Below are 24,192 nucleotides of genomic sequence, written 5' to 3' on the forward strand. Positions count from 1 at the left end.
TAATTCCGGCATCTAAACTTTCCATTGACCCAGTTTACAACATTTGAAGAGTCTCCAAAAATCTGAACTGTGAGGACCTGTCTATGAATGAGCCAGCATAGGAGAAGTTTTAAGGCTGATAGTTCGGCAAAATTATTTGTGCCCGTCCCGAGGCCCACTGAGGCTTTTAGCGAGTGCGAGGGGCTAAGATGTATAATAATTCCAGCACCAGTGGAGTTGTTTTGTGCTGCCCCGTCAAAGAAAGCCCAAGGAATGCCTTCTTTAATAAGGATTTCCTTCCGCTGGATCATGGATGGAGGGCCTTCCGGCTCAGGAATGCTAGCAAGGATGGCTGAGCTTTGGATTGCGATTACTTCCACCGGGGTTGCTTTTTCTTTAAAGATGCTACGATTCCGGGCAATCCAAATGCCCCAGCAAAGGATAGGAGGGAGGTTTCTCAGGTTCTTCTCGGGATAGTGGGACCACCAAAATTCCCAAGCTGAAGGGAGATCTTCCCCTTCCCATCTGGAGTTAATGTTCAAGAGTTTTTTTGTTTCATCCCAGACTTGTCTAGTAAAGGAGCATGCCACAAATAAGTGAGGGATGGATTCAGAAGCTGCAAAGCATAAAGGGCATCTACTCGGCCCCTGCTTGAAGCGTGCTTGTAGGATTTCCCAAGAAGGGATCTTGTTTTTTAGCGCACACCAGAGAAAGATTCTGGCTTTTTTGGGGCATTTCAGTTTGAACAGAGGCTTTGCCCACCAAACAGGAGGATCCCATCCCTTTCTCTTCATCAGGAAATTATAGCCAGCCTTTGGGGAGTAGAGACCTGTCTCAGCATGAGCCCACACTAGGGAGTCTGGATTGTCCTTTATTCTGACATTTGACCGCTTGAGTTCCTGAATGAAAACCTGCCACTCGATTCTCCAAATGGGATCAATGCCCAATTCCTCTTCAGATTTCCATGCCTGTCCCCAAATGGAAGATAACTCCATGTTTGCTATCTGACTTAATCTATGGATTCCTTTTGTATCTAGATGAGCGAGAAGACCAGGGGATAATGCAAAAAGATCGTTGCACCCTACCCACGGATCCCTGCCAATCCGCAGATTTTCTCCATTCCCCACCTGCCAAGCAAGTCCTTGTTCTATTATATTGAAGGCCTCTGAAGTGGCCTTCCAGATAACCGAGCAATTTCTACCTTTTTTGTTTGGGCTCCGAATCCAGTCCTCAAGCGGAACTGGATCAATATACTTTCTTTTGACCACCCTAGTCCAAAGGTTCTCCGCTTTTATAATTCGCCATCCTGATTTTGCTGCCAGAGATTGACTAAAGTCAACGAGATGCTTGATGCCCCATCCTCCCCATTCCTTTGGTCTAGCAATCTTATCCCAAGCTACCCAGGGAAGCACTGAGTCTTCTTTTGATCCCGACCACAGAAATCTGCTACATATCTGCTTGATTTTATGAAGAATTCCTTTGGGAATCCAGGTCAGAGCAGCCCAAAAGACCGGGATGGCCTGAAGAACAGAGTTTATCAGAGTCAGTCTGCCAGCCCTGGATAGCCATTTGAAACTCCAGTGGGTAATCCTTTGTTCAATTTTTGCCACCAGCCAATTCCAATCCTGCTTTCGGTATGAAGACGGTTTTAGCCAAAACCCCAGGTACTTGAAAGGCTGATCCATACTGCAAATTTCAAAGGGCAAGTATGATGTGATCAAGATCTCCTCTTGCCTGGTGAAAGCTTCCATGATAAAGTGAGACTTCCTGGGATTGATTTGTAGTCCTGTAGCTTTCAGAAATAGATCAAGAATGTCTTTAAGCTCTTTTAATTCATTTATATTCCCATTTGTAAACAATAATATATCATCAACAAATAGGAGATGAGTTATGAAAAGATTTACAGCAACTTCCAAACCTGTAATCAAACCTGATCTCCTGGCTTTTGAAATCAATCTGCTGAGGCCTTCAGCAGCCAGAAGGAAAAGCAAAGGAGAAAGAGGACACCCTTGTCTCAAGCCTCGCTGACTTTTGAAAAATTGGGAGGCAGCCCCATTTATCAGAACAGCAAAACATACATTTGAAATGCATCCCATTATCCAATTTATAAACTCCACCTTAAAACCAAGGTGAGTCAATAAAAGTCTGAGGTACGACCAGCTAATCCTGTCGTAGGCTTTGGAGAGATCGATTTTTAGCACCGCCCCTTTTTTCTTTGCTTGTCTGATGCTGTGGATGGTTTCCTGGGCCACCCCAATGGCTTCATGAATTTGTCGACCGTCCAGGAATCCAAATTGCTCGTTGGAAATACATACAGAAAGAATAGGCTTCAGGCGGACCGCTATAATTTTTGCTATGATCTTGTAGATAGCATTGCAGAGAGAGATAGGTCTGAAATCTTCAAAGGATTCCGGATCCTCTTTTTTTGGGATGAGGGCAATGAAAGTTGAATTAAATGGACCATAGATCTCTCCTTTCTTCCTTGACTCCTCCACAACATCTGTAAGCTCTTCACCAATAAGATCAAAGAAGTGAGTAAACAGCTCTATGGTCCAGCCATCCGGTCCCGGACTTTTGTCTTTTGGCATTGATTTTATGATACATTCTACTTCCTCCTTAGTCACTTCTCTGAAGAGATTTTCTGCTTCCTCCTCCTCCACAAAGCGAGGGAAAGCTTGGGCAGTCCTGATGATTTCAGCTATGGAGAGCCCCCCTGGGTCAGCAAAAAGAGATTGAAAGTGATTCTTACCCAAATTAGCAACAGCCTCAAAGGTGGAATGCTCCCTTCCGTCAGAGTCCTTTAATTTCCAAATAGTATTTGCGTTTTTCCGCCCCTTTGCATAATTATGGAAGAATTTTGTATTTTCATCCCCCGCTTTCAACCAAATAGCCCTACTTTTCAACCTCCACTCCTCTTCTTTGTCCAGTAGAATCTTAGCTCTGCTCTTCTCTAACACCAGAATTCTTTCTTTCGCCTCTTGAGAAATATAAGAATCAGCTTCAGGATCTTCTAAAGCACTTAGGGCCTCGTCAATTTTGACCAATTCCTCGTTTAATTTCCTCCTTCTGTCTGAAGCCCATTCAATGGTTGCTCTCTTCAGCCTTTTTAGATTCTCCATAAAGTGAGCTCCTTTGTTTTCCGGTGGGGTAGGGCCCGGATGCCTCCATGTATTCCTGAACAGCTGAAGAAAGGACTCCTCCTGAAGCCAGGTAGCATTGAACTTAAATGGAGAAGCCGGCTTGGGAGGGGTCTTTGTGAGCTCAAGGTAAATGGGAAAATGGTCCGAATTTCCCCCTTCGCCCACCCATTGCCTGAAGAGAGGGATATAAGAAGCCAACGACTCATTTATGAGGAAGCGGTCCAATCTTTTAGCAATTCTCTCCTCTCCCGTTCTTCTGTTTCTCCAAGTCGGTTTAGCCTTTATGATATTAGCATCAATCAGATTATGAGTCTGAAGGGCTTTTAGGAAAAAATCCGACAGAGGATCTTCCCTTGCATAGGGCCCCCAAGCTTCAGCGATCCCCAATGAAAAATTTAAGTCTCCCCCTATAAGCAGCTTTTTGTTTTTTAACAGCTCTTTCGAGAGAAAGTCATTCCAAAAGGAGGCCCGGCCCTGACAGGGTCCATACACATTGATGAACAGAAAAGGCAAATCAAAATCAGGGGAAAGAATCTCCAAACCAAGAGCATGGGGCAGGCCCCAGGAATTTAAAACCTTAAATCTTCCTTCCTTAAAACCAATAGCAAGACCGCCAGAATGGCCAGAAGCATCCAGGGCTGTGAAAACCCAACCCGGAAATAGAGAGCAGAGGGAGGATTCAACTTCAGCGCTTTTGCCCAGAGTTTCCTGGAGAAAGACCATATCCGGGTTGTGGCGGGAGATTAAATCTTTCAGAGCTAGTTTTTTGGGTTTACTAGCTAAACCCCTACAGTTCCATGAAAGACAGATCATTTGATAACCGTCTCAGGGGGTTTTGCTGCTCTAAGCGCCCCAGGGATCGACATTTGTTTACCATCCGCTACATCATATTTTGCCTTAACTTGAGCTTTAGATAAAAGAGATTTCCGCCCTCTACCTTTTTTTAAGAGACTCTTAGACGACTCAGTACAGAGACCACCAACCGTTTCCGGGACAATCTGATGACATGCAGGTCTCTTACTGTGTGATCTGAGGTTATAGTGGCGGACAGGAGACGAACTACCCGAGATCTGACTCATCTTAGAGAGGTCCTCACAGTTCAAATTTAACGAAGGAATAGCTTCTGAGAGTGATTCAATGTTTTGTAAAGGATCATCTAAATTTGAGGCCATAGGGAGATCCGAAGAAAAGCCACCGATAAATGATTCGGAATTTAAAGAGAAATTAAGTGTAGAAGACTGCATACCGGTTTGACCGTCCACAGAAGGGCCGGCTGGAACGTCCAAGGGGATTTCCTTAAGAGACTGGTCATCATCATCACGAATCGGGATCACTTCCTCCCGCTGCATGTCCTCTTCCGCCTGGGGAGCTTGATTTGCTTCCTGGTGCTCTGCTTCTGTGCTGTTCTCCTCCACCGGCTCCTCGTTTTTTCTCAGAAAACCCTCCCATTCCTCTTCTTTGTTCTTCATCTTCCTTTTTCTTTTTCCCAAGGGACAGTCCCTGGCCATGTGCCCGTATTCATGACAATGGTGGCACCTGAAAGGGAAGAGTTCGTAGTCCAAGATCTGCTCATACACATAGTCCTTATATTGCAGAGTAACCGATTTTGCAAGACCTTCCGACGGGTTGAGCCTTACAAGAATCCTCGCCACTGCTCTTTCAAAAGTATGAAGGAAAGATCTATCAGCATCCAGAAAGGTGCCCAGATGGTTTCCAATAGACATAAAGACTGAGTCCACCCAAAGGAAGGGAGGTAAATTTGGGGCCCTAACCCATACGGGTATTTCGTCTACCTTCTCCTTTGAGGCATCGAATAGCGGGGACCATCTTTTGAAGAATACAGGCCGATTCCCAAACGCCCAGATTCGCTCCTCGACCCATTCCATAGCTTCCTTACTGTCAAATTTTACCATAAACCAGCCCTTTACCAGCGTGGCAGTCGTGAAGGAATTCGCCGGAGTCTTCAACCACTGACTCTCGGCCCACTGCTTGAGGAATTTGCCAGATACATACCTTCCTCTCACTCTGCCCACAAGGGTACTTTCCGCCACATCCAGAGCATCCTCAACCTTGACGTCCATTCCTAGTACCAAATTTGTGACCCTCTTTGTTTTCCACGATTTAGCTTTCTTCCTTTTGTCCCCTACCTTCTCTGAATCTGGAGCTGATTCTCGTTCTCCTGAGACAGGGTTTGAATTACCTGCATCCCTAGGGAGGCCGCTTCCATCTTCCACGTCTCTCAGAACCTTATTCTCGGGGGGGGTTTCAACCAGTCCTTCCACCGGACTCCCTACTTCGCCTGCATCCGAAAAAACACCTGCCTCCGCCTTTCCTGAGTCGGGAGGGTTAGCAAAAGCCCCCAAATTTGAGGTTTTTTCCACATCCACTAAACCCCCTTCCGCCCTAGAAAATTTCTGCAAGGGTTCTTTTGAGAAAAGGGTTCTGTTTACGGCCGGATGACTATTCTTGTCCCCCAATTCTTTCCCAGAGCTCTGAACACCCCCCACAGACCTCCACACCCCTTGGATTTTGGGAAAGTTAATGATATCCTCAAGTCCACCCGACGAAGCAAAAATTTTTGATGGGGAAAGGGACTTACTGTTTGGCGAGACAAATTCTTGCCTTTCAGCGAGCCTGACCATGCATGTGGGTTTGCTTCCTCCAAAACCCTGCCTCCAACACGATTTGCTTCCTCTGAAACCCTGCCTCCAGCACCGAAGCCGCTTGAGAGCTCCAAACTCTCGTCCAGTAACCCTTTAGCCGCATTTGAACGCCATAAACCTCCGCCCGAGAACAAAGCGGTCGCTTGGCTGACAGAATGCCCAAAATACTCGTCGATATTTTCCTCCGTGGCCTCCTTTCCCCAGACGGAGAGAATATCTTCCGGGGATGGGTCAAGATCAACCGATTCTCTTGGATTAACCATGGTAAAAAACAGCCCCGTAAAAAACCTTACACCTCCTCTCAACCGCTACCCGACGGGCACAGCAGAAACCGCCTGATCTTTGAACTCTCCGGAGGGCACAGAAAATGGTAATATCGCCTAACGGGTTCCACCATAGGGAAAAATAACCGCATAATACAAAAACGAAAACCGAACCCCGTTCTTCAGTAACCAAACGCCGTTTGCAGATTTTCCAGCTGGCACCTTCTGCTACTGTCCACCTCGAGCGCCCTCGTTGACTCTGCCAGCTACGATCCTAGCCCTGTACTTTCAAGGCCATCCCTGCGACACCTGCTTCACCTAGGCCTAGGGCCTAGGGTTCCCGGATCGAACCCTACTCCCTCCATCTCTCTCCCTCCACCCATCTTATTTCAGTAAAACCCCCTCACTTAATATTTTTGCTTCTTATATCAACATTATTTATGGGTGCTTTGCATACCATTTTTCTTTTAGGAGTTTGTTTTCGCTTACTATTGACGCCCCTCATGTTCCAAGACTATTTTCATAAAAAATTTACATAGAAAGAAAGTATAAAGTGACTAAAAAGAAACATGTCTCAAGATTTAAGTGCTTGGACAATTCCACTTCATGACTCCTATATTTCCTTAACCTGGGACCAAATGGTGAACTTGATGGCCTTAAGGGAAATTGATCAATGAAAATCTAAAAAAGAGGTGATTTTTGACTTTATCACATACAATTTAATATACTAAAAAAAATATCCATAACAATTTCATCAATCAATGAATCATTAAAAAAAATATCCAAAACAATTTCATCAAGCAAAGAATCATTGCATTATAAAATACAATCTATAAACATTTTGGGAAAGTTTTGCTAAAACATGCTTAAAAATCAGCATATTTAATATTAATATTTAACAATAATATGGACAATAACACATTTTGATAAATTAAATAACATATTATCAGGCCTAAAAAATGTCACTAACAAAAAACTACAAAGCATGCAACTAATGGAAGTGACCACTCAAGGCCACCACAAGACAATTAATCTATTAAGACCAAGATTAATGGGGACAAAGATCTATAAAGGACAAAGGAAAACCTATTTTAACTTTATTGTTTTATTAGCCTGGTTCAAGATGAACATTTCAAGATATCATGAAGAACATAATTAGTTTTATTGCATTAAGAAAACCCAAACACATTCTATAACTTAGCAAGAAAGAGATGTATAACACCCATCTCAGCAACACGACACATGACATTAAGTTACTTTACTATATATAATTTAAACTCCTATCATAAAATCACAAATTTAGCATGAATGGAATGTTTAAAATCCATTTTTATAAAAACAAAATATAATTTTTCTTATAGAAAAATATACCAAAAACTAAATATATTTTTCTAGAAAAAAAAAATACTAAAACTAAATATATATTTTAAAAAAACTAAAACATAAGCAAACTAGAATTTGAATTTGACATTCTTGGTCACTTTCGGAAACATATGGTGGAATGTAATCTCTTTATCCTCATATTTAGCTTTTTCCTAAAAAATAAAAGCATACAAAAGTGGGAAAGAGCCATAAAGCATGGGGAAGCTTTTTCCTAAGCACAAAAGCATCTAAAAAGTGGAAAATTCCTTTTTATATGAGGAAACATTATTCACCCAAAAGATTTTTCCCAAATTGAACTAATGAGGAATTTTGGAAATCTTCATAGACTCCACTTTCCTATATATTAGAGGCTTGGCCATTGAAAAAATGATGGGAATTTTGCATTGTCACGCTCTTGAGATCTGTCTTGAGAGGGAGAGTTTTGGAGCTATGAGTTGGGGAGGTGATGTTGTAACTATATCTGATTGTTGTAACTTTCCTCCAACTCCTTTATTCATATAGATCAGTTGTTCTTCCTTCCATATGTTTCTATTCATTCTTTACTTCTTCTATTTAACTAATGTATGCATGGGTTTTTGGTTTATATTTATTTATTCAATAATATTTATATGTTTTTTATAGTTTTGATTATTAAGATATTATGTTGTGAAGGTTGCTTTATTCTCTCTCTCATGTGTAGGACCAAGCTTTGGAGCTAGCTAGGAGCGCTTCTTGGCTATACGAAAAACTCCAAGAAGACCTGCATGCGAGGACTCACAAGAATTCATTCTCTTTTTCTTAATCTATACTCTACATCTTGATCTACTAAGAATCCTAAGCCTTAGAACAACCTTTCTCTTAATTGGTTTGTCCTAGGTTTCTGAGATAAACTGAGAGGGTTTTGTTTTCATCTAACCATGCATTAAATCCTACAGCAAAATGATATTTAGAAAATTTAATATATTTCACTATGTAAATGAACTTAGTAAAATGAACCCATAGAGGTGGTCATAAATGGAAATAAAAGTAAAACTCTAAACAAGAAGCCAAAAGTGGATTTAACCATGGATGAAAAATTGGGAGTAGAATTGGATGTTAAACTAGCCATCAAAACAATATGCAAACAATGACACAAAAAGGTTTTTAAAGTAAAATTAAAAAAGGGTGCAACACTAGACACAAAGAAGGGAACAAAATAGGGCATATGAAAGGATACCGAATTGGGTGCAAACAAGGATGCAAAAATGGACACCAAAATGAGGATGCAAAGAATGGTGTAAAATTAGGATGCAAAAAGGATGTAAGAAAAGACACAAAACAAGATGCAAAATGGGACTAAAAAATGGTGAAACCAAGGATGTCAAAGATGATGCATAACTAGATGAAAATTCCAACTAAAATCTAGGTGCAAAATGAGATGCAAATGTGGACACAAAATGTGGCAGAAAAAAGGATGCAAATTTGGACATAAAAAATGGTGCAAAATTGGACACAAAAGAAGAAAAAATGGTGCAAAAATGGGCATAAAAATGGCTCAATTTTGGATGCAAATTGAGATGCAACATTGGATGTAAAATGATGCAACAAATCATTCAAAACTTGGTGCAAAAAAAAATGCAAAAGTAGACGAAAAAATGGCTCAAAAGTGAACGTAACAATAGACACAAAATGGGATGCAAAGGTGGATGCAATATATGGTTCAACATAGGATGCAAATTTAGATGCTCAAAAGGATGAAAAATTGGATGCAAGAAATGGTGTTAAAAATGATGCTAAATTGCATGCAACAAATGATGCAAAATTAAATGCAAAATATGGTGCGAAATAGGATGCAAAAAAGGGAGATAAATAAAATGCAAAAGTGGATGCAAAAAATGGTGCAAAAATGCATGCAAAATTTGGCACTAAATCAGATTCAACATATGGTGCAAAATTGGATGGAAAAGATGGTGTAAAAAAAGGTAGAAAAATTGGCACAAAAATAGATGTAAAAATAAGTACAAAATTAGAAGCAAAAGATGGCATAAGACCAGATGCAAAAATTGGCACAAATTGGATGTAAAAAAAGGCGCTAAATAAGATGTCAAAGATGGTGTAAAAATCGATGCAAATTATGACACAAAAATAGAAGCAAAGAATTCCACAAAAGAGGAAGCAAAAAATGATGCAAAAATAGATGCAAAAAAAGGCACAAAACTAGAAGCAAAACCTGTTGTAAAACCAAATGAAAATCTTGGTGCAAAATATGATGCAGAAAATGATGGAAAATTTGGCGTAAAAAAGATGCAAAATTTGGTGCAAAAAAGTACGCTTTAAAAATTGTACAATAGAGCCAGATTTAGCGCCAGGTTGCTCATCCCAATTGAGAAAAAAATGCACTAGAATCTGGTGCTAAATCTGGCGCAAATTGCCTGTTTTGTTGTAGTGCAATAGAGCCTTGTTGGCCCCTTATGCCTAAACCCAGGGTCTCAACCCTGTTGTCATTTTTGTGCCAACAAATGGTTCCATTGTTAGGACTTGAAATTCAAAAGGAGCGTTAGAAATATGGTATCATATATTTTTAAGAAGGAAATACAGAATTGGTGGGACGAGCAAGTGGATTGATTTGTTTCTCAACAAGCTCTACTTCACCACCGAGTTGTCGCGAACCTAAAAGATGAGATCTTATACTCGGAATCTGCGAGTGATCAGTACGAGATCTTCTGGTGTAAGTTCCCAGAATAAATGTACAACTGGTTACGGAGATTGCAGGTGAAGGGGAGGTCGGGAGGACATACATTATCACGTTGTGACTGGACTCTAATGGATCTCGCTGCTCTCCACCGTCTTGACACAGATCTGATGAGCGTTGTAGATTTTTGAGTGCATACTACAATAGAAGGGTATGTTCTCAAGTTTGTGGCACAAATCCACTAGTCTTTTTCAAAATATGAAGTTGTGTTCCGAGCGGGGTTGAGAGGGAAGTTGTTGGAAGAAATAACCCTCTGGATTAAAGTTGTAAGCATGGAAGAAGGCCTTCTTATATTCGAAAGTCCAAGCATGGCAGTGTAAACACCTAGTATTGGGGGAAGGATCTAAGGGGAGGGATGCTACCAAGCGAGGGAATTTCACATATGGTGTTTGGCTAGTGTCTTCTAAGAATATGGTGACTACCTTGCATAATTACCCCTTTTAAAAATAATTAAACAAACTTAAACTTGTATATCATATTAAATGTGTACATTTCTCATTATTATCTTTTGTATAAACTTCATTATTCAAGTCAAATTAGCATTATTCACATTTTCTATATTTAAATGTAATATCTTCTTAAATTTATCAAAAGAAATTAAAAATAAAAATAAAATTTATATATACAGAGACGATATCCGCAAACATATATTAAAACTTGGTAAAATTTAATAACTAAAGAACACAACTATGAAATAAAGAATGATAGGTGTTTTTATTTTGACATACTATTTCTAGAATTTAAATTTAATTATTAATAATTAGTAAGGAGATGGTAGAGATTTCATCTCGATATAGTCTAACCAATACACAAAATGATTTTTTGGCCATAATCTCAGAGTACACTTTTTAGTAAGATTGTGATTCCTTATTGTTAAAATGCACTTTTGAATGCATAAATGGATTTAGTACTTGAGACACTCAACCCTTGTAGATTAAACAACTTAAACTTACAATTTTAAAAAATCTCTATGGAATTTAACACAAAATTGCTCTGAAAAAATGTTTCAAACATGACCATTTCGTCTATTAGTTAAACTAAGCGCTTAATCTCTATTGAACATTAGTGGAATATTTATGCGGCTTAGTTGTATATTTTGCAATAGGGCTTCTATAATTTTAATTTAACAAGCCTACATCCATTTTAACTTGGGTTCATATCACTTGAGATACAAACCTCTTTTAGAGTGAAAATATACTTGGGATCACATCACTTGAGGTACACACCTCTTTTAGAGTGAAAATAGATTTGATCGTTCTGGGCACTTGGTCACTTGATGAATCTAGGCTGGTTTAATTATTAACGTTACAACATTTCTACCATACATGGGCTAGAGAATTTTGTGTTTATTTTATTTATTGTTATTATTATTTTATTGCATAAGGCTTCCTATTTAAACTTAAGGTCGATGAGGATCTGCTGATCTTTTTTTTTTTAAATTTACACCCTAGATTGATTCTCAAGAGAATATGCTCAGCATATGCTATGCTTATCAACGGCTATAGAGTGTTACAAAGTTTTTATTTATTTATTAAGTAAGCTTGGTAGTACCTCTTTTTTCTATTGATTTAACAACAAGTTACAACCAATTCTAAAGATAGTTAGGTGGCCTCAACTTGCCCTGTGGGAAACCAAGTTTGTTGGCCACCTAACGACATGGTATGCCATCCAAAAACGATAAGTCTTGAGTCTTTCTAACCAAGCAATATATGACTGTATGTCTATTTTTATTCCGCTATCTACTTACCTATTGGCATGGCTGTATTTACAAGTAAAAGTAAAAGTTATCTGCATCAAAAACTACAAAAAAAAGACATCATTTTCACTCTTCTCCTTCCTTAGCTGAAGCAGATTCCACTGGAGCCGTGTCTTTTGCATTCGACCCCGGGAGTTCAGTTGATGACAAAATGCAAGGCAAGTGATTTTCAATGCGCTGGAGGCACCCATCCTACTTCTGCATTTGGAACAGGAGCTTCTGGAAGTCCTACTTGTAGTCCAAGAACACCTGCACTATAGTGGCCATATTCAGAGCAAATTTTTCCAGGGACTTGCTGAGAATTCCTTTCATTGACCAGTAGAGGAACATCGTATATTTGAATTGGGTCACTCAACCTCGAGTATGCCCTGGATCGGGCACTAAGACTCACTAATCATCTACTTCCATCTCCATGGATCCTGCATGACAGTTCAGATCTACCTCCCATTCCTCTATCAATTTCCAAATGTCTTCATCTATGCCCTCGTGATAAGCTTTTGCGACTTCATTGATGATGTTGAGAGTCGGTTTGTGGTCCCTCGGCTTGCCGCCAGGGTTGTTGAATTTCCCTTCTTCCTGTCTTCCTTTTTTTTCCAGTCGTGACCATGCAGGGTAGGGCTTCGAGTTTGAGTCGCTGCATGGACCATGGTGACCATGTCACTGTTTGATGAGATATAACGTTGGGTGCTCGCGGGTGGTAGAGGCCCCCAGCCACTCAAATGGCGAGTTTCATTGCCTTCCTGTTCACCTGTCCAGAGACCAATAGACATTCGTAAAACCAAAAAATGGTTCGTTCTGGCTTCCCGAGTTTCATAACAAATTTTAACACGATCCTGGGAAACAAACAAAGGTTCTAACCAGTGTTCAGAATTATAGGCCTAATGCCACACATATCATTTCGCTTGGGTGTGACTCAAAGGTTTTCCCTCCCAAGGCTGCCAGGAAATCACAACCAAAGCATAACCCCCCCACCCCCAATTACACTGCACCCCCTCATCCCAATTCCAATTAGGATTCCAGCAACCAACAATCCAAAACTTTCTAAACTTGCCCAGTTCCTAGTCGGGTCAACCCCACTTAGATGCGAAGCCATGGGCACAGTTTTCGTGAGCAGGCCAAGCATTACGAATGCATAAGTTTTCCCAAACCCATTATCATATAAATCCATTCATATAATAGCCAGGCAGGCAACATGCCTTCTAATCCCCAACCTTGCAGACCCACCCTGCCCACTTCTTGCATCTCGCGGCCTTTCTTCCTACTGGAAGAGTAAAGGTGACGGGCTATGATTATCCTTAGTTGGGACAACCAAATACCGAATTGCACTGAAGCAAAAACACTTCCAGGCCATTACCTATAATTTAACCCCGACACAACGCAAGCACTAACAGGGCAGGACCCGGACCCTGAAAACCCCACAGTTTCATACCAGGCCAACCCAAATCACATGTCCAACAGACTCTCATCATGGAGAAAAGGGGAAAGGAACAAAACACATACCAAATAAACAGTGCTATGGGCGGACTAGTGCGCACCAATGCCTGCCTTTGTCCACGACTATTACCTCTGTCCACCACCTTCCTTTGAGCCAGGTCTAACGTTTGAGTTTCCGACTCCTGCATGCAATCACCCGATAACTTACATTAAGACTGATTTCCCCTACCGCCACCCACGTACATATTACCCACCCATCTGCCTGAGGTGACCTTGTCATCCATGCCACGCATGTGGAGGGTGGCGGGTTTCGCTTTCGAGAGGACCCCCATTAATTGCCTTGATTGCACAGAGGGTCTCGTACACACCCCAATCATGGAGTGTTACAGAATTTATTAGGTTGCATTGAATTTTAATAAATTTAAAAAATTATATTTGTTCTAGGTGGCTCCCTGCTCACCAATATCCTAGGGATTTGAGATTATTCCAATTCTAATAAGTTCATATTCTAATTAGATGGGGAAATTAAGATATAAGCAAATTTTATTTAGCAAAATGTTCCATTTTACAATAAGATGTGTAATTCCTTTTTTTCTCAACTTAAATTATATTAGTGCCACATGGATGCCCCCACCAATTTCTTAGGGATTTGAGATTATTCCAATTCTAATAAGTTGATATTCTAATTAGATGGGGAAATTAATATATAAGCAAATTTTACTTAGCAAAAATGGTCAATTTAACAATAAGATGTGTAGTTGACCCATAATTTTTGTATACATGGTTAATTAGGTAAATGTGGGCATTGATAAGGCATTCTTCGTGTTGCAATAGTTTTTTTTGTTATATTTATGAAACCTTAAACATTATCGAGTCAAAATGTTAAACATTACAACATCTCTACCATGATAGGGTGGAGATCATCATTTTATGCAATTATCAATAATTATAAGGCGGATGATAGGGTTTTAACCTCCATAAAATATTATAGAATTTTCATTATAGTATACACAAATCAAAACTTGAGATTTATCTTCAAAATAGTTAAGTGTTTTTTGTTGTTTTGATTCAATTAATTAATTAAAAAAAATGTGATATGAATAAGTGTCACATGAAATGACTTGTTTTTTGGGATCTATTATTGATAATCCATGGTATTAGCCCATGGGCTAAAGTCTATTTACAAATTAAAAATCTTCATGGTAAAGTGAAGATAAATCTCTATGGATAAGAATCTTGCCTATGTTTTTCCAAATTTATATATGTTTAACTTATAGATTAATTATTTTACAAGTAATAATAATAATAACAAAATTATAATTAGTTGGTTTTTTAATTTTTTTAATTTTAATAATGTGAGATGCATTATGAAATGTATTTTGATATTTTGTATGGATTAATGCTAATAAGTATTTATAGCCATTTAATTTATATTATTGCCGTAATTTTAAATAAAATTATAATTTAGAAATTTTGTGATTTTTTAAATTTTAGCCACCTAAAATGTATAATAAAATAAGTGTTTTGATACTTATTATGAATTTATATATGTAAATATTTATCACCAATTAATTTATATGATATACTAATCTTAATAATTTTTACAAATAAATTATTTATCTTTATTTTAAAAATAATTAAATATATATATATTTTTTATCAATTTAATTTTTAAAAATGTTATAAAATTAAGCTAAATTGAAATATATAAATATTATAAAATTAAACTAAATTGAAATATATAAAATATTGTAATTATGAATTTTTTTTTATAAAATTAAAATATATAAAAATATTTTTAGGCCGATAGGCCTTCCTTTGGAACAGACTTTCGTCGTTCCTTTGGCTCTCGTGCTGACACGTGGCATCGGATTCTGAATGGATTCTTAGTTCTTCGTACTGACACGTGGCATCGGATTCTGGCGGGACATCGGATTCTGGCGGGACAGTTCTGCGAGGGAATGGCGGGTCGTGTTAACTTCCTGCAGTTATCTTCCGCCTTATGCACGATCCATTCTTTTCTGAGTTCAACAGAATTCTGCAGCGCAGAAATTTCGAGTCGTTATTCATGGCCGCTACCACAGAACAGAGTTCTATTTTGCCCAAAGAAGCCGAGGGTACTTTGCAAACCCTCGCTCTGCATTGGGCGGACGTTATCGACGAAAAGAAGATGGAAATCAGGCCTCTCACGGGCGGCATGACGAATGAGATTTTCAAGTGCAGTTGGCAGACCAGAGAGGAGGAAAATCCTAGGAAGGTCAAGGTTCGGATCTATGGAGATGCCCGTGCGAATGCGTTTTTTTATCGAGAATACGAGATTAGGGCATTTGAGTGCATTTCCAGGCTCGGGCAGGGCCCCCGTCTCCTGGCTTCCTTCCCTAATGGCTGCATTGAGGAATTTCTGAATGCCAGGGTAAGTTCTTTAGACTTTTCAACTAATTCTTCACTGAAGATGTTTCTTTAAATCAAAATCACTGAATTCTGACAGTTTTTTTTTAATTTGTACGAGAGACTTAGACACTGTCGCCCCCTGATTTGAAAAATCCTGAAATATCTGCTAAAATAGCATCAAAGTTGTGGGAATTTCATCACCTTGACATATTCGGCCCTCGGCAACCAAAGCTCTGGATGCGCCTCAGGGTTGTTCTTGGATCTTTATCAAATTGCTTGTGATGTACTTTTTTCTTTTTCTTTACTGAATCTTTTGTTATTAAAACCAGAAACTGGTTAAAGACAGCGTTGGCGCTATGTCCTGACGTTGAGGTTGCTGGATTCCGACTGGATTGCATAGAAGATGAGGTCAATTTTCTGGAGAAGATGTTATCAGGCGAGAGTGAAAGCATTGGATTTTGTCACAATGACTTACAGTATGCAAACATGATATTAACGATGAAGATAAGTGCTTGACATTAATTGTGAGAATACTCCACCTGAAAATATTTATAGACATCACTTTTTTCATGATTTGAAGGAATTCTTCACTGCTCTCATCAACTAACCAGTTGCAGACTTTTGCAAGTTTTCTGTTCTGAACAATTAAATCTGAAAGAATGCTTTTCAGGGTTTTATTGTTCGCAAAATCTTTTTAGATTATTGTCTGTGATTATTGTCTGAAACTTACACTCTTCATGTTTTGGCACGATGAAAGTGACAAGAAGCTTTTCTAGATTGCAGCATGCAAAAGCACATCTGAATGAAAGGGTTCTGCTAGAAGGAAAAAACAAAATTTCATTGAGAGTTTAAGAAAAACTTGATTCCCTTGAGTGTAGTTGGCAACCTTTATTGGATGTTGAGAGTTTTCCCACAGAAACTGGGATCACAGGGAAATTGGGAAAGAGACCACAGCTTCTTCAGCAATCTCCCATCCACCAACCCTCTGATAAATCCAGTGCTCTCATATATATGTGTGTGTGTTGTGCCCAAAACTTGTCTAACCTCCCTGGAATGTTACCATGATCATCTCTAAACACCCCCTGCCCCGCAAGGCCTATATTGCCTTTGGATCTCCTATCAAAACAGAATTTACTCAATGCAGAGGGACTCCAAGTCTGGATCCAGCGTGCCATTAATGCGAAAACTACTTTCCTGAATAGTAGAAGATTTTACAAGTTATCTCTGCTTACCTGTTAGGTATTCTATTCCAAAACTTGTCTAACCTCCCTGGAATGTTACCATGCTCATCTCTAAACACCCCCTGCCCCGCAAGGCCTATATTGCCCTTGGATCTCCTATCAAAACAGAATTTACTCAATGCAGAGCGACTCCAAGTCTGGATGCAGCCTGCCATTTATGCAAAAACTACTTTCCTGAATTGTAGAAGATTTTATAAGTAATTTTGAGATGATAATATATTAAGTTTGACTGAAGAAATGAAATAATTGACCTCGTTGACAATGTATAGTGTTTTACAAAGTGGGCATGTCAATTGCGAGGACTTTCGCTCGCTGTACTGTTAATAATTATAAAATCATTCATAATGGTTTCTTTGACTGGAATTGTTGTGTAAAATTCTTCTCTGTTGTGGAATCAGGGATGGGTGCTACTTTGAACGCAGGCAAACCCAAGAAGGGTTCGATAGTAGCAGTGTTTGGCCTGGGGGCTGTTGGGCTTGCTGTAAGTACTAATAACAAGTGCCCTCTTTATGTTCCACTGTATGCATATTAGTATATGTTGCAGTTTTAAAGTCCTCAAACCTTTTTCTAGGGACTATTCTGTGCACATAATTCATGCTGTTGCTTTCGTGGATATCTTTACATGACGGGGAACTTTAATGAGGACCTCATTCATTCGAGCGCTGTAATGCAAATCTATCATGATCCTAAATTCTAAGGATCTTGGAAGCTAATTGGTCTGCAATTTTTGAAGTAAAATATCGTTTAGCACATCAGCTCTCGAACAATTCTTGAACTTATTGACCAAACTATCAAGGTTTCTGTTACGTGCCATAGCTGAGAATTCCATTCTTTTTAATGTATTATAACTGATCATTCCATAATTAGACTATAACCATATCTCCAACTGGATACCGCTTTTTTGTTTTCTTCATAATGGCTCTATCCTCGTTGGCTTCAATAAGCTGGCCAATCATTTGATTTGTCGGTAGTGAATCAAAAGAAGATTTTTTTTCCCAATTGCCCTGTGTGTTTTGGTCCTTTTCGAAGTGATTTTTTAATCCCCTTTTAAATTGCTTGTTCAAGTTTTATATTTCAAGCCCTTGATGAGTTATTGTTCTACACAAATTTTGCAGTTTGAATTTTTCTCTTAATTTACATCAAGAACCCTATCTTCCGTGTGAGCAGACATGTCAAACATGAGCATCTAATACCGTATGTTGAAATTCTGTAATCTCCTTGAGAGAGTATCCAGCAAAATTTGAGGCTGAACCGCATGGAACATCATGTTATTATAAATTTGAGGAATTTGCACATAATTCATGGTGTTACTTTCATGGATATCTTTACATTATGGGAAACTTTAATGAGGACCTCATTCATCCGAGTGATGTAATGCAAGTCTATCATCATGGTAAATTTTGGGGAGTCTGGAACCTAATTGTTCTGCACATTTTTAAAGTAAAATATCGTTTAACAGATTGTATTAAATTGGAAGCTCTCGAACAATCCTTGAACTTATTGCTTAAATTAACAAGGTTTCTGTAACTTAGTATAGCTGAATTCCTTTCATTTTTAATTTGTTATAACCGATTGTGCCATAAAAGGACCATCACCATATGGCCATTTGGATACTGTTTTTCTGTTTTCTTCATAATAGTTCTATCCTTGTAGGCTTCAATAAGCTTGTTCAATCATTTGATTTCTTGGTACTGAATCAATATAAGATATATTTTTTTTCAAATGTTCAGTTATTTGATTTATTGGCCCTTTGCTAAGTGATTTTTCTCTATTTAATTTTTTTTTCCAAGTTTTATGTTTCAAGCTCTTGACAAGTTATTGTTCTACGCAGAATTTTGCAATTTCAATGTTTCTCTTAATTTGCTTAAAGAACCCTATCATCTGTGCGAGCTGAAATGTGAAACATGAGCATCAAATGGTGTAGGTCAAAATTCTGCTACCTCCTTGAGAGAGTTTCCATATATTATGTTGAAAAGTGAATAATAGGCAGTGCAGAATATCTGTGGCAAATTGAATTTGAAGTAGCACTGAATCTTGTTGTATTGAGAAGAACAGAAAAAAGCACCAAGCACCAAATTGTATATGTTAAAATATTTATAAATAATAATTTTATCTTTTAATATTAAGGTGTAAGAGATTTTTTTCTTTTGTGATTGTGGAGCAAGAGGCTTCTTGTATGCAGTTATTTGACTACTTAGTTTACAATTTTGTGTTTGTGGAGCAAGAGGCTTCTTGTATGCCATTATTTGACTACTTAGTTTACAAAGGTATTCATACTTTACTCCTATGAATTATGTGGAAAATCTGTGTACATATGTTGATATGTTGACTTGTAGAATTGCCTTTTTAACCCTTTCTTGTAATCTTTCCTTTCTCAGCAAAACAATTTGGAGTAACGGAATTTATAAACCCTAAAGAGTAAGAAAAACCTATTCAGCAGGTACGTTGAGCTGCCCAAAATGATCATCAAACTCTCTCCCAGATCAGAGTATTGGTTGCTTTTGACTAGTGTGGTACTTTAGTACTTAGGTGGGGGAGATTTTAAGTTTTCGCATGGAGTGCACTCATTCACCATCCATTCAAAGCAGTGTAGACTCTTAATTTCCAAACACTTATAAAAAATGTTTACAGGTAATTGCGGAAAAAAACTGATGGAGGGGTGGACTGCAGCGTCGAATGCACAGGGAGTATTGAGGCCATGGTTCAAGCTTTGGAATGCTGCCATGATGTACTAGCTCTTGGTTTCCTTTGTTTTAAGATACATCAATCATTTCAATTCTAAGCTGTAGCTTTAAAGTTTAAACTGATTGCTTCGATTTAATTAAGAAAATGCAGGCAATGCATATGTTTGATATCAGAGTTCTGTTTTTGCAGGGTTGGGGTGTAGCCGTTTTAACAGGGGTCCCTCGTTCAGACGCAGTCTTTAAAACGAATCCTGTAAACTTTCTGAGCGAGAAAACGTTGAAAGGAACCTTCTTTGGAAATTATAAGCCTCGTACTGATTTGCCAGGCCTTGTAGAGATGTATTTGAATGGGGTAAGACTTCATAACATAGTTGTAACAGCTTATTTAAACCATAATTGTAGATAATACTGTGTGGTCATATTTCCCAGTTGTTTTTTTTTGTCCGTACCATGACGGGAGCAATCTATGCTTATCATATCTAATTAGAGTTATAATTATGGTTTTAATCTTTCCTTCCTTGATTGTTAAATTTGCAGGAGCTTCAACTGGATAAATTTGTTACAGACAAGGTTTCTTTTGCTGACATCAACAAGGCATTTGATCACATGCTTAAAGGAGAGGGTCTGAGAACTGTAATTAAAGTCATCCAAGATTAGTGAAAAATATGAACACAGTTGGAATATCTCCAATGTTATGAAGGCATGCTGAACTATTTCAAACTGTTATGTGATTAATGTCGTGGCTTGTGTAACTATGGTATGCAATTAAAGTCCTGGAAAGCGTGTAAACAGTTATAATAATTTTAGGGTAAGTATGATGTTTAAGTTTTGACATTGCTTCCAAAACAACCATCCAAAAGGTCATTACTATAATAGCTTGATTAGAAATAGATTGAATGAGAAGGTCCAGATGGGGTATTCAATCATCTCCATCCATCTGTTCTGCGTCCTCAGTGCTTACTTGAACAATATATCAGCCTTCATATTTATCCCTTGCAGACATGCTAAAAAGATAATGACATGGAATTTTTCCTTGCTTCTCTGATTCCGTCCAATGATGGGCCAGCTGCAAATTTTCCTGATTGAAATTTCCATTTGACCTCTCTGCAATGTGTTTGGAATCTCTTATCACCTGTAGACAATTTAAACCTTTCTCTATTGCTATTTTCAGAATCTACCAAAAAGCATAAAGTTCTGCTCTGTTGTTTGATCCATCTCCTACAGCTCTGCTTTGAAACTGATCTCGTAATTGTCTCTTAAAGTAATGACTCATGATCCACAATAGCTGGGATTACCTTGACAAGCCTCGTTGAAATAACTCCACACTATTGTTATATATATATATCTGGGGATCTTAGTATTATTTGTTTCTTTTCCTTTAAAGGTGGCTGTGTCCCTTAATATGCATATCTATTCTGGTGTCAAACTTCATTAGTAATAACATCTTTGTTTTGAATTCTTTTCCTTTCTGGCTAGCCAAATAGCTTAAGTCACTTGTAATATCTTTTGTTTCTATTCTGTGGGAAAATTTGTACAGGAGTTCAAACAATGTATATAAATAGAAAGATGCAGAAAATGGCAGTCAAATTTTGTACTCAGAATCATGACAAGAAAGCCCCTGCTGGGTTTGTGAGGAAAGAGAGCTTCAACACCAGTTCTGTCTCCAACCGCCAAGATGATCAGTACGCTACTAACATGTTTAGTGAAGAATTTCTGCTATTCTCTTGTAATCTATAGGCCCCCAAAGCTCCTCATAGATGAGAATATTTGCAGGATGTTAATATTGTTGTAAGTTTGTAGTAGTTGTGGAATGACTTACTTTTGTGCTGCTTTTCATCTTCAACAACAAGAGTTTCTGTGGTGAATAAGCAGAATCCATGTCCTGCCTTGTGAAGCAGCTCTCCACTGTGATAGCGTTCTTTGTAATGTCTCTGATAAATCCTTTAGACTTCTATTTCATTCTGTAGTATGATGAGATTCACTCTACAAGATTAGGGGATTCACTCTACAGAGTCCATGTCATACCTTCTGAATCAGCTCTCCACTTATGTTCATTTTTTCTGTAATCACCCTAATAAATCCTATATAATGAGATTTCATTTTGTAATATGATGGGATTTCACTCTACAAGATTGGTTTCAGTTTTACTTGTATTGTGGTATATGAAATTTCTCAGTTTTACTTGTAATAGGATGGGATTTCATTCTGTAATATCATGAGATTTCCCTCTGCAATATTTGCTACTAAATTTTACAATTCCAAATTAATAATCCTATCGGCCTCTCTTTGTACCTTTTGGGACAATTGCTAGTAATTGTAAAATGAATTATAAGATTTTGAGAATGAGTCCGTAACCAGCTATCCTGTTTATCGACGATGGAAAATGAAATGAAATGGTTTTTAATAACGACCTCGCGGTATAAACAACCACCCATTATCACTTAGTCCATATTCAGATTTTTGTTAGGCTGATTCTGCTGTTTTGTAAAACAATGCAGGCCTCGCTTAAAAAAATTGCCCCATCACGCACTCGAGTTAACTTCGTGCCAACTGAGAACCGACCAGAAAGGAGCTACAGTACCACGTATTTGCTTTCCCAATACGATAAACCCCTGTCTAATTGCCACGTATTAAAAGAAGAAATGGCTCGCGTGTTTTCGACATGACCTGTCTCACTGCAGATATTTTATTTTTGTATATTTCCGCGTAGAGGCCACCTCCTTTACTTGCGGGCGACTCCTCTCATTTCTGTTTATGTTTTATAATGTTTGTTTATTAAGAGATTTAAATTTTAGTAGCAACAGTCTTTGAATCATGTTTTTAATGGTGGAAATGGATTTAGCAACTTCAAAGATTTTTGGGGCACACATGATAACATGGATGTGTTATCACGATATTTTTCAAAATTTCCAAAAGGCGTCTGGCTTTAGATTAACAGTTCGAAGTCGGTTATTTATCACAGCGAGATTAACCAATAAGAGCTGGACTGGTTAATAAATCTGTTTGGTTATGAAGTGCAATCCATCAGTGGGGGAATCAAGTACTTGGGTTATAGATTAAAATCAAATGGTTACTCAAAATCTGATTGGTTGTGGTTAACTGAGAGATATTTCAAGAAGATTTCAGCATGGGAGAACAGAAGCCTCTCTCTGGCCGGGAGAGTTGTTTTGGCCCAATCGGTTTTAAACCAGCTGGCGGTTTACTAGGTGCACCTGTTTTTCCTCCCAGCAAGCATCATTCAATCTATGAACAGACTCACCGCCAACTTCATCTGGGGTGGTCAGGCAGGGAAAAGAAAGTTTCACCTCTCGAAGCTTTCACATATATCTGCTCCGAAATCTATGGGTGGCTGGGGTCTGTTAGACCTGAAGTCCTTTGGAAAAGCTCTCCTTTGTAAAACGTTATGGTGGGAGATCTTCGAGAAAGGTATTTGGAGTAACATTATTCAGGAGAAGTATCTGCACAGTAAGAGTTTATCCTTTTGGTTCAGAAGAGGTAGCATAGGCCTTTCACGCGGATCTCCAATTTGGCTGAGCCTGAGAAAAATTGAAAATATGTTCCGGAAGAATCTCTTATGGCGTTTTCAAACAGGGGAGCAGATTCTGGTGGGAAAAGACTCTTTTTTATGTGGCAGTGAGGAGATCCGCGTCCCTGTTCCCCTGTTAAAGTTCTTTCACAGGAAGGGTATCTTTTTTTGGGATGGGCTGATTGAGAGATGGCATGGCCCTATCCCAATCTGGTGGGAAGCTGAGAGCGGACGGTCTCATCTGGGGAAACTCTCATGGAATGGACAGCATCAGGGTAAAGGACATATACCGTAACATGATTAGTGGTAGACAGCATCAAAATGACTGTTCCTTCCCGAGTATTTTCTGGAAAGCGGGGTGTCAATTAAAAATGGTCTTTTTTTCATGGCTATCATTCCACAATAAAAATCTAACGTGGGACAATTTAAAAAAGCGTGGTTGGCAGGGTCCTGGTATATGCCCCATTTGCAGATCGGTCGAGGAAGACAATTCTCATTTATTCCTGAATTGCAAGGGCTCCCGCCAAATTTGGACGCTCCTGGAGATTCGATATGGTTTTAAATTCATGTCTCAGTTGTCGATCATGGATGCTTTTACTTGGTATAGTAAACAAAACGCCAAATGGAGATCCATCTTTATCATTAGTTTCTGGTGTATTTGGAGGTGGCGGAATAATTTCATCTTCAATGACAAAAAGTCTCCGATGCTGGAAATTTTTTCCTCCATTTGTGATCTCTATGAGGAATTTCAGCCCTCCTCACCCATGCTGGGAATGCCTCCTGTTTCAAATTTTCCTCTGGCGTCCTCATCTCTGCCTAGAGCGTTTTTCGACGGTGCTGCACAGAATGGGGTTTGTGGCTGTGGTTTCCATATTCTAGCAGATGAAGACAGTCTTTTCTTCGCTCACTGGAATGGGGGGAGGGGTTCTAATATGATGGCTGAGGCGATGGCCCTTGCTGGTCTCATGAGTTTCTGCCTTTTCTTAAATATTCAAGACATTCCTATTTATGGTGACTCAAAA

General features: G+C 38.7%; 2 protein-coding genes across 3 annotated transcripts; both read left to right on the forward strand.

The window, feature by feature from the left end:
• The first annotated feature begins 15,281 nt into the window (after positions 1–15,281).
• LOC149206293 (putative choline kinase 2) lies at positions 15,282–16,250 on the forward strand. Its single transcript, XM_089395400.1, has 2 exons — positions 15,282–15,741; positions 16,049–16,250. The coding sequence occupies exons 1-2, from the start codon at positions 15,331–15,333 to the stop codon at positions 16,082–16,084; spliced, it is 447 nt and encodes a 148-aa protein (XP_089251526.1). The 5' UTR covers positions 15,282–15,330; the 3' UTR covers positions 16,085–16,250.
• On the forward strand, positions 16,107–20,765 carry LOC149206294 (alcohol dehydrogenase-like). Of its 2 annotated transcripts, XM_089395401.1 has the most exons (5): positions 16,107–17,441; positions 19,339–19,400; positions 19,592–19,688; positions 19,835–19,996; positions 20,182–20,765. In XM_089395401.1, the coding sequence occupies exons 3-5, from the start codon at positions 19,659–19,661 to the stop codon at positions 20,299–20,301; spliced, it is 312 nt and encodes a 103-aa protein (XP_089251527.1). In that variant the 5' UTR covers positions 16,107–17,441; positions 19,339–19,400; positions 19,592–19,658; the 3' UTR covers positions 20,302–20,765. The 2 variants fall into 2 exon arrangements, with proteins under 2 accessions (XP_089251527.1, XP_089251528.1); XM_089395402.1 differs by lacking the exon at positions 19,339–19,400.
• The last annotated feature ends 3,427 nt before the right edge of the window (positions 20,766–24,192 follow it).

This window comes from Pinus tabuliformis, chromosome 1_2 (assembly GCF_031772625.1).
Source record: "Pinus tabuliformis cultivar Carrire ecotype Pingquan chromosome 1_2, CPIR1, whole genome shotgun sequence".
In the NCBI taxonomy this organism is placed as follows: domain Eukaryota; kingdom Viridiplantae; phylum Streptophyta; class Pinopsida; order Pinales; family Pinaceae; genus Pinus; species Pinus tabuliformis.